Below are 10942 nucleotides of genomic sequence, written 5' to 3'. Positions count from 1 at the left end.
TTCAGCAGCCTGGTCTTGTTTGGTGCATGAGCCCCGGGGTGCACTGTGGCCCCCCTCCCCACTGCAGGTACTCACCACACCACGGGGAAGAGGATGGCTCCACAGCACAGCAGGTCTACCAGAAACAGAGAATCCTTCCACAACCCATACTCCGTAGTCCCCTCCTCTGTGGACTCTATGATGATGTAGGCCACGTTTGCCAGAACCTGCAGGACACAAGAAGTGGCTGAGGCCTTAAAGCAAGGGCCGATCTCTACAACAGCAGCCACAGGACGAGGCGGACACTTCAGCCTGCAGGCCCCCAACCATGGCCACGGCGTTCTCTCCAGTGCCACATGCTTTTCAGAATACTCCGCTCTCCCCTCAAGGAGCGGTCTCTGTGCCCTCCTCCTGAGCTGGCGACTGCCCTGAGCAACAGTGAGGTGGCAGTGAGGCCACGTGATTTCCAGGTAGATCACACAAAGGACACCAGAGCTGGCTGGCCCTCTCGCTCAGACACACGCCTTTGGAGCCCTGAGCCCTCTTGCAGGATGTCCGGCTACCCCGGGGCTGCCCAGGTAGAGAGACCAGGCAGAGAAAAAGACGCGGAGGGGCCCCAGCTAGTCCCAGCCCACCTCATCAAGTCCTCCCGGCCCAGAAGACAGAGGCAAATGAAGACTTCAAGGTGGCCCCAGCCACTGTCCGACTGCAGGAGGCCCCACGTCGGACCTGCCCAGCACAGCCACTCCTCAATTCCTGACCCACATAAAATGTGAGAGAATATGTGGCTATTGTTGCTTTCTGTCACTGCATTTGGGGTGATCTGTGACACAGCACAGATCACCAGGACACTCTGCTTTGCTTTTTAGGCCCCAAGGCCTCAGCAGAGGCGCTCAGATGCCGAATGGGAGGCCCGCACACCCCGTTCAGCCATGATGCCCAGATTCCTCAGGCCCAAGCTCTCCCTGTGCGGCCGCCGCTGCGCCTCAGACACAGCCTGAGGTACCTGAGGGCGTATCGGAGACCAGAGCAATGACAACGGCGGGTTTTGGCCCCGTGCTTGAGTGGCCCCACTGCTCCTCCCAGGAGCAAACCCACCTGGGTCACCTCCACACGGGACATGGCTTAGTTCTTCCCACTGAGGCCCATCTGCGTCCACGTTCTGCTCCAACTGGCCTTGGGGGTTCAGTGCTGGTACCCGTGTGCTGTGAAAGGTCCCTGAGCCGGCAAAAGTGGGATAGCAGTATTTCACACCCGAGCTACCTCTCAGCATAATCAAGGGGACGCTCTCTGGGAGGTTTCCAGTAGGTGTGCATGCAGTGATTGCAAGTCCACCTCGACACTCCACGAAAAGCCCAAGGTCTCAACTACTCCGCCTGCTTGCTGGAAAGGTCAGTCTATACGCTTTGACAAAGAACACAAAATCTGTTTTGCTGCTATTCGGGACGTCTCTGAGGAGAGCTTCTTTTTCTATCTAGGACCTTTTAGTGAAACTATCACAGAAGCCAGACCTCACCTGATACAAATGCAAAAATCATTCTGGAATTTCGGTCGTCCTCTGCCACACACATCCTAACCACCTGCCGCTGGGACTCTCTCTAGGAAGACAAAGTGGAAACAAAGGTTTTCCCAGCTTAAGTCACTAATTCCACTTGGTCCTTACTTCACACTCTTGACACAGGACAAAATGTTCCCTGGTGTGGAACAAAATGCCAAAAATGTTCTTGAAAGTCTGTGCGTACATTTTGGACATCTCTCACTTCTCACTCAGAAACGTGCACTGGCTCCCCACGGCCACGAAGAAGTAGTTTCAGCTTCCGGGCTGATATTCAAGGCCTTCCCAGACTAGTCCCTATGTTTATCAACACGTAACTTCCTCATATTCAATTTTGTCAATGTTCCGTTTCCTCAGACTTGCCTGCCATGTAACCTTGCCTAATCTGTGCTAAAAGCCACGGTGCCAGGGGTGCAAAAGAGGGAAGCTGGGAGGGCTGTGCCCCATTGCATCCCAGTCTAAGGTGGGGAAGGGAGGTTTGCCTGGAGGGATGGTGGCAGCTCTGGGGGGCAAGGGCGACGGGCAGCAGTGCAACACGGCGGGAAGAGGACCCTGGCCCTCCCTTCTGAGCAGGGAGGCGCCGGCAGGCTGCAGAACTCAGCCTGGCCGGTGTAGCGGCCGTGGGGGCTCAACAGCCGGGCCTGTAAGCTGCTCAACATCTTTGCTCCCTCAGCAGGAGCACCACCTGTTCACCGGTTCCTGCTACTGCTCTTGTGCCTGCCACGCTTCTCTCCTTAAACATCTACGCAAGGCCGTTCTCTACCCTGAAGGCTTCTAGATCATTCACATTTGGGCAACTAGTCCCTCTCCTGGGAAATCTACAGCCACTGGTCTGTACCATACATTTGGTGCTCACGTGAGTCCCTCTGTCATTAATGTAAAGGTGGCTTTGCTGCGAACACCGCCAGACTGCCAATCACCAGAGTGAGCAGGCTAATCCGGGTGCCCAGGGGGTTGTCCCCTTCCTTCCTTCCCCTGCCACACCTGCACTGCGCTCCCAAACGACAGAAGACGATGAGAACAACTTTATCAAACGCATGCTCTTTGGTGGAGCAGAACAGAGCAGTCCTGCATCTCTGCTAAGCCCTCTCTGTTTACTCTGAGTTCTTCATGCCCAATCTCTGTCTCCAATAAGACTGCTACACAGAAGACAAGGCTCCTCTCCCAAGGGCTCACAACCAGGCAAGGCTGGCCTTGGCCTAGGGTCCCAAACCACGAAGGGCTTAATAAGCAGTTGCCCTGATGTCTACTTAATAGTCTACCTGGTGAGAACTCACTGGCGTCATTTATGGTTTTACAATAATTTGTTAATTAAAACACTATATACCTGAGCTTGGCTAAGAGAACCATTTTGCTAGAGGGCAGCCAGAGGCACAAAGGCAGGCAGTATGTTCCCTGACCTTCCAGCAGCTCTCTACTCAAGTGCAGGCATCCGTAAGCCGCTCGCCAGATGAGTGATGGCAGACAGCTCTCAGGGCAATGACTGAGGCCTAGGTTTGCCAGAATTCAGAAAGAGAACGCCAGTGGTCTGAGCGGGGGTTTCTGGGTGAGCCGACTCCCTCTGCCCGGACAGGCCCAGAGCTGAGCCTTCGAAGTGCCAGGACGCAACCAGGACACGCAAGATTAGGGCCCCTCACCTGGAGTGGGATGACTATCATGAAGATCTTTTTGTCTTTATCGGAAAGGATATGCTTAATGAAAGCCCAGCCGGTGCCGATGAGAGCAATGGTGATGAACAGGAGTGCTCCTTTCAAGCTGGAAAAGAAAAAGTTTCAGACACCAACGGTCTCTTCAGACTCTCTCTGCAAGTTCCACTGCACAGCTCATTCATGACTTCATGTGCTTCTTGGAAAAGACAGGGGGCCAAATTTAGGAAACACCTCATAAGTGACCCAGCACACAAACAGGTCACCACGCACCCCACTCCTCCCTGAGCAGCTAGTCCCCCCCATGGAGGCAACCCCCTCCCGGGAGCAGGCCAGCAGCCCCGAGTTCCCAGGACCGGACAGCCACCTGTGTGCCACGCCCCTATGGCCTGGCAGGAACCCGGACAGGCTGCCACAGGAGGGTAGCGATGTTAACGCGAGGCAGGTCCCTTCCTACCACGGCCTCCCCACCTTCTCCTGCATGTCCCTCCGCGTACTTACAGGTGAGTGATATAGTACACGACAGCCCAACCCTCGATCGGAAAGCCCTGGGAGGAGATGTAGTGGTAGTCGATCTGCAATGAAATGACTGCATTTCAGAAGGTCCCTCTACCACACGCCCTCACGCACAGCGAAACAGGAAAGGCCGCCACAGGACCTCACGATGGGGGGGGTGTTGTCCCCTCCACCCCACGCAGTAATACCTCACTTGTCAATTCACAGTTCAGCACATGGGGGCACGAACAAGGTCAGGTAGCACAAGAAACCTGCCACAAGGTTTCGACGCCACCAGCACGCAGACCAGGTCCCTCTTTTGAGGTAGGAGATTCACACTGGCAAATGGCTGCCTGTTAATTTCTTTAAAATCCCCAAGGGCCAAATGCCACGGGTCTCTTCAGTAGCCCAGCCAGGCACTTCACCTGGCACACCCCAGCTGCTTATTACAGAAGTCAGTCAGCCAGCCAGCAAAAAAATCCATGCGGAGTCACGCAGCTTCCACTGTTTTGTTTTGTCCTTTTGAAAAAAAATCTGTACTTTCGAGCTACTTAAAGCCACCAACACATTTTAATTAAAGAGGCAAGTTTCAGTAGCGCGCCCACAACGCTTCCTGGCAGAACTCACAAACACCGGTATCGATTTCCTCGTAGACCTTTCATTCTGTCTCGAACGGCTATCTAGACACTGAAGTGACTCAAGGGTCTTGTCCTTCATTATCTACAAAGTTCCAAAAAGAATCTTTTAACTTAGATCCAAATGGGAAATTATCCAAATAACTGTCATTTCCAGAGCCTGTCACTGGACACACTACTAGTCCTCTGATGCCAACACTTTTAAGTGCAGGGGAGCGTGTGTCTGGAGACTGTCGCCCTCACAAGTGCAGCCGGCGGGTGCCGCGGGGCAGCTGTGACCTTCCTCCCACGGGCAGGTGCACTTCACTTTGCGTCCGGACTAAAGATTCAAAGCGTAAGCTCAGTTCACACGCCTCCATCTTTAGAGCACCGGTTTTCTCTCAAATAAGTAGGCTAACACCAAGCTTCAAACCAAATGGGAACACGGGAAAGTATTTAGAAAAATCAAGTCGTGGAAACAATTCAGCAGGTGGCACTCTAATCTCGAAAAAAGATAAAGAAACAAAAAGGAATAAAAACAAGTAAGGTGCTAGGAAAACTCTGGGTATGTAGGCAGTGCTAGATGACGTCTCCAGGCTCGGGCCACAGGCGGAGGGTGTGATGATTTATCCCTGTGATGGCCCCTCCTATGCCAAAGGCTTCATGAGAAAAGGTCTTCTTTCATCTTGTTTCCCACTGACCTAGCTCCCCTTCCTTCCAATTCATTTTTCCTGACTGCGTAGACACTGTACATCATTTCATAAATGACCCAAAATACTAATACATACTGCGTGGAACACCAAGGAAAGAGACTTCGTGAAAGGAAGGGCCGCCATCAACCAGTGAATTTTAAATACGTCATTCCTATAAAAAAAGAGAGAAAAGAATTAAAGGACTATTCCAGAGGCTCCTGGATGGCTCAGTTAAGTGTCTGCTTTCGGCTCAGGTCATAATCTTAGGGTCCTGGGAATGAGCCCCACATTGGGCTCTCTGCTCAGCAGGGCGTCTGCTTCTCCCTCAGTCTCCCTCTATGCTCCTCCCCTCTTTTTCTCTCTCAAATAAATAAAATCTTAAAAAAAGGAAAAAAAAAAAGGAATATTCCATTCCTCCAAAGGATGGCTGAAGCTCCAGGCATCAGACACATTTATAAGGAAGCAGTAAATATAATCCAAGCAAACCACACACACGAAGCCCTTTGGAGGCCTAGTTTCCACCAGCAGAAGCGGCCCCGATGGAGCCCCAGAGTCGCCTCTCGTGCATAAGTCTGTTGTGACTGGAGCAGCGTCAGGCACTGAAGCCAGACAGGACGAGTTCCAGCTCCTGATAAGAAGGAAATCTGCACAGCCTGCCAGCTTCGTGCCCAGAAACCACCCTGGAAAGGCCACAGAGGCAAGAATGAGGCGGCGGGATCTATGAAACTGGCAAGAAGCCCCTGGGAGAGCAGAAGGTGCCCAGGCATGGCTGTGGGGGGCGAGCTACGGCCAGAGGGGAGCGGGCACAGAGCCAGGCGACAGGAAGGACCGGGACCCGCCAGACACACCAGGCCAGCGGGGGAAAGCGCCGGCTCCCACCGCCATGCCCACACAGACACTCATCCGACTCGGGCTGCTGCCTCCCTGGGAACTCACCTCATAAGACCCAAGACCACTTGGGAGACAAATTTAAAACTCTTAGAGTACATAAAACTTGAATAAGAGCTACAGAGGAAACCCACACTCTTAGATACCAAGACGTTCTGCGAAGCCACAGTAGTAAAACATGTGGAATGGGTACAGCATCAGACAAATAAACCCACAGAACAGAAAACTTAGAAATGGATTCCTGTGTGTGGATAGATAAGGGGGCAGCAAACTGGTACGAACGGGATGGACTGTTTAATAACTGGCACGGGGAAAAGCAGCTCCGAACTGTGTATATACACACACAGTGTTGTGTCCCTACTTCACATTTACAGAAAGGACTCCAGATGGATTCCAGGGCGAAACATAAAACACATCTTTTGTGACCCTGGCGTAGGGAGAGGCTTCTTCCAAGAAGCACTGCCCAAGAGGCTAAAATTAGAGAGCTCTGACTCTTAATATGAAAGACTTTCATTCAACAATGAATACCACGGACAAGTTTAACAGACTGGGAGAAGAGATTTGCTATGTCAAAGCAGACAAAGGACTGGTATCTAAAATATGCAAGAAACTCCTGTAAAGCGACAAGAAAATGACAGAAAACCCAACAGAAAAATGTGCAAAGCCTAAAGGCAGTCACAAGAGGGGGAACCCAAATGATTAACAAGTCCCTAGAAAGATAGTTCACAACATCGGTATTTAGGAAAATGCAAGATAAAATGAAGTACCAGTTTACAACCATCGGACTGGCAAAAAATAAGATGTCAGGGCGGGTACACGGGGAAACAGGAGCCCTGTCGCTCCGCTGGTAGAAGCGTGCGCTGGCGCAGGCAATCTGGCAGCACTTGATGAAATTAAATAAGAATTTACCCCATACCCAGTGCACCTGTTTCTGGCCGTGTACCCCCGGGGCTGCACAGAGCCATGAGGGGACAAGGCCAGGGCAGGGGCGGGAGGTCCTGGCAACACTGTTTGGGGGGAGCCAGGGGATGGAGGCCAAGGGAGGGGTCCCTCACTAAAGGCATGCAGAAGTAGAATGTGGGGATGCACAGCATGGAGTAGCTAAAAGTTAATGAGCTAGATGGACACACAACGATGTGACTAGGTCTTAAAAAAGATACTACTGCATGAAAAATGAGAATAGTATCTGTAGATAGTATAGTTTATACAAGTTAAAAATACATGCAGTATCAATAAACATTAGCTATTTATAAGAATACACACATGCCCAAGACCACCTATTACCTGCATCTGAGGAGCTGGGAAAAGCGTGAGCGAGGGGTAGGAAATGAAGGGGAAATGAAGAAGAGGGGCCTTGCACGGAATGATAAGGCGGGCATGTCACAAACTGACGTACACTCCCTTTCCGGGCTGGTTTCCTCCCTGCTACTTTCCTGTCTGGGGCCTACCTACTTGAAGGGCAAAAAAGAGGTCAAGGCCGGAGAAGTCTGCCACTCCTGAACAGCAATGAGATGTACCCAGAGCGCAGATGTACCCGGGGCTCACTCACACGCCCCAGCACCCTCCACTTGCAGTCCCATCAGCCACGGGGCAGTGATGTCTGGGATGAACACACGCTCCAAAGCCTCAGCAACCTGGCTCGAATACTGGTTCTACCCTGACAACCTTAACCCCTGAGCCTCAGTAACCTCTTCTGAAAATGGGGCAACGCCTGTCTCAAGGAGCAGCTGGATGATTAGCCGAAACCACCAGCGTAAGTGCTTGACGGGGCACGGAGCAGGCACTGAAAACCGATCTGCTGTCTTCCCCTCCCCACACTCGGGGGCCCAGGACAGAACTCAGAGAGTTGAGAGGAGCTGCATACACACGGCAAGCAGATGTGGGTTCCACTCCCAGCTGTGGCAGGTGCCACTAACCATGTCTCTCATTTCCCCTCTCAAGACCTCCATAAGACGAGACAAAGATCACCCAGTTCCTCCCAGCTCTAAGGGACTGCAAGCCTCTGAAATGCACGAAGCCTTGGAGTCACATCCTTTTATGTGACTCAAATTTCCAACCCAACACAACTGTCTGTGAGTCTCCTGGAAAAACATGGGGATGGGGCGGAAGGCCTCCATTATACACCCCGGTGCGTACACTACACTTCAACAAGAAGCTAGACACGTGCTGCACAAAGTAGGTCGGCCTCATTTAGCCACAGATTTAAAACTTCCCACAATTTTATGTAAGTGAACCAGTGATAATGACTATTATTATCACTAAACACACGGAAACTAAAATACCCCTGGACACCTGCCTGGTCAACTATTTCGTATGCACCTCATATTTGCATAGCACCTGACTTGCTAAGCCCTCTACAACACAGTACTTCGGGGAGAATCACATAACACACCCAAGGTTCCAAGACCCTTAGAAGAAAGCAGAGCAATGACCCTGTCCTAGTTTTGTGGCTCAGGGAGTGAAGCGAGACACACAGGGGGAAGCAGTCCATGTTTATACTTGGAATTGGGCCCCTATCTCCCAGTTCTTACTTTTCTAATAAAGACAGAAGCAAAACTTTATTTAAAAACCTTTTTATAGGTTGGTAAGATTCTTTTTTTCTTATTAAACGCTGCCTGACAGCCTACTGCAAACACGACCACGCAGGGTCCTTCCCAAGTGAACAGGTGGCTCTTGCCGTCTGGTGAGCGGAGCAAATCTCATGACAAACAGGAGCCAGCACTGCGCCTGCCCGAGCTCACCACTCCCGCGGAGCGTGTCCGCCAGAAGACCGTCAGGCCACCGGAGGCTACCCGGGGGCTACAGAGGTCTCAATTTCCGCCCAGTGCTCCACAGAAAGAGGTATTTGGGGTGCTTAACTATTTTGTGAATTTAAATGAATCCACATTACAATTCCATATTCACATACCATCATTTACTTAGTTTATGGGCCTTATAACAAATACTTCACACTATTCTCTAACTGAAAATTAGTATTTTATTCTCAGGTTTTTTTGGTGCGAAGGAGACAGATTTAAACACTCGCCCCCCACAAATGCAGGTGTTCCCTTCGAGAACTGAGTACAAGCAGGTAAAGCTTTTTCTGGTTTCAGAAGAGAGGCCAAGAGCCAGGCAGGTGGGCTTGAAGTTTTCTCCAGTGACAAGCCTCTGGAGGCCGAGACCTCTGCCCATCAGGCTCTGAGCAGACCCCTGCAGTACCGAGCAGTAATGCCAGCTCTCGGCAGGCAGTGGGTCACTGTCACTGACCTCCTCTCATGAGCAAATAGCCCCTGAATGAGATCAATGAGCTCACTCTGAGTCCAGGACCGCAGTGTCTTCACTATGGAAACACTTGCTTATACATTTTGTTTTGCCTATTAAAATATTTGGATTTGCTTTTTAAACAAAGCAAAGGGAAGTAAACAAACACCAGGGCACGCAAAGGCTCCCCACACTGCAAGGCTTACACAGTCTCCCTGTTTCAGGGCAGATCCCCCTTGAAGAGGACAAGGTTGCTAGTGCCAATCCCTCCGAGGCTCAGAAGCCAGCAAAAGATGAAATTATGCACCTCTCAACACACTCTAAGCTGGACGGCTCAAGAAACAACTCACCGTCGTTTTCGAAGGATGTGAATCCAGATGGTTCCAGAAAGGAAAAAGAAAAAGGCCATAGAAATGTATAATTTTGGGAGAGGGATCTCTCCTGCGGAGAGGTAGCTGTCAGGGTTCTTCTCTGTGATCTCAATCTGAAATGAACATGAAATTAATGTTTACTTTTCAGGAACTGGTCATCCCATAATCAGCAATCTGTCACCTTAGCTGCTTCACTTGACTAAGGAAGTATCAGCAGGTAACAACCACAGTTCTAATGCACAGGTTAAAGTGTAAAAACATCCCAAATTGCTTTATATTTTTTTGTGAATCCTCTGCAGAACGGGATTCTGGCCACATTTTTCTCCTACTCCGCTTAAGTGTTGTTAAAACCTACTCTTATAATGAAATAAATGTCTCACATTTTACAGGGCTGACAAAATCCGTGTGGAACACCTTCCATACGGTACTCACATCAAGGCTGAAGGAGAACTTGTCGCCAGACCGCACTTCGTTCCCAGAGCATTTATGGAAATAAAGACTGTAGAGGCCTTCTTGGTCATCGGTGCTGATGTTAAAGAAAAACTGAAAGTGAAGAAGACAAAAATTGAAGAGTACCTAAATCCTCAGCTGAATGTTTTAATCTCAGAAATAGATCATGAATGCTATGGACAGAAAAAATATATAGATTTCTTAATTTCTTAATCAGATTCTCCCAGAGCAGAAACAGACGTTTTCGGGGTGCCTGGGTGGCTCAGCCGGTTCAGCGTCTGCCTTTGGCTCAGGGCAGGACCCAGAGTCCTGGGATTGAGCCCCACATCGGGCTCCCTGCTCAGTGGGGAGCCTGCTTCTCCCTCTCCCATGCACCTCCCTTCTTCCTGCTCATGCTTGCTCTCTCTCAAATAAGTAAAATCGTTAAAAAATAAAATAAAATAAAATAAACAGATGTTTTCTTGTTCTGTGATTCTGTCTCAATATTTTGCTGTAACAATTTTCAAGGTAGCAGGAAAGGGGACAGAACCGCTCAGTGAACACCTCTATGCCCGCCACCGAGGTTCTATGCCCACCACGTCGCCATCCTCATTTTGACACAGAGCCCCCCTGCCTGCGGTGGCTTCTGCTGAGGGCTGGAGGGATAACCTACGAAGCAGGTACCTCGTTTCCAAGTCAACATATTATTTTGCTCTTTAGGTGAAAAATACTCCTGAAAAGAAAGGAGGCTCCTCTGCTACTTGAAAAGGTAAAGAACCAATATTCCCTCGTTAAAATTTACTCCTGTGATTTCAGGCAACAGAGACATAGGCTACATTTTCTACATGGACACATTTTTCTATTTCTCACGTTTCATGGGTTCAAAATGAAGTTTAATGTAAATCCAGACATTTTATATATAAGATTCTAGAATACGACTCCTTGGTCAATTCTAGAGAGCATTTTGCTAGAAGCTGAAAATACACTGCTTAGGGCTACGTAGATGATAAGCTATAAGAAGAGGCGAGGAACT

The 10942-nt window shown here is 50.1% G+C and overlaps 1 protein-coding gene across 4 annotated transcripts in view; it reads right to left on the bottom strand.

The window, feature by feature from the left end:
- The window catches only part of GPR107 (G protein-coupled receptor 107), a 71166-nt gene that overhangs the window by 30672 nt on the left and 29552 nt on the right, over positions 1 to 10942 (bottom strand). For all 4 annotated transcript variants that reach the window (XR_005835282.1, XM_040632067.1, XM_040632069.1 and 1 more), the window contains exons 8-13: positions 9913 to 10023; positions 9460 to 9593; positions 5078 to 5153; positions 3682 to 3755; positions 3172 to 3289; positions 76 to 206 (exon numbers count right to left, since the gene is read on the bottom strand). Coding sequence is in view for 3 of the 4 variants with exons in the window: in XM_040632067.1 (XP_040488001.1) it covers positions 76 to 206; positions 3172 to 3289; positions 3682 to 3755; positions 5078 to 5153; positions 9460 to 9593; positions 9913 to 10023 (644 nt within the window). In the remaining variant the exon portion in view is untranslated. The remainder of the gene's footprint in view (positions 1 to 75; positions 207 to 3171; positions 3290 to 3681; positions 3756 to 5077; positions 5154 to 9459; positions 9594 to 9912; positions 10024 to 10942) is intronic.

This window comes from Ursus maritimus, unplaced genomic scaffold, assembly GCF_017311325.1.
Source record: "Ursus maritimus isolate PB19 unplaced genomic scaffold, ASM1731132v1 scaffold_17, whole genome shotgun sequence".
Classification (NCBI taxonomy): domain Eukaryota; kingdom Metazoa; phylum Chordata; class Mammalia; order Carnivora; family Ursidae; genus Ursus; species Ursus maritimus.
Note: the sequence above shows the minus strand (reverse complement) of the source record. Positions and strands in the feature narration are given on the sequence as shown.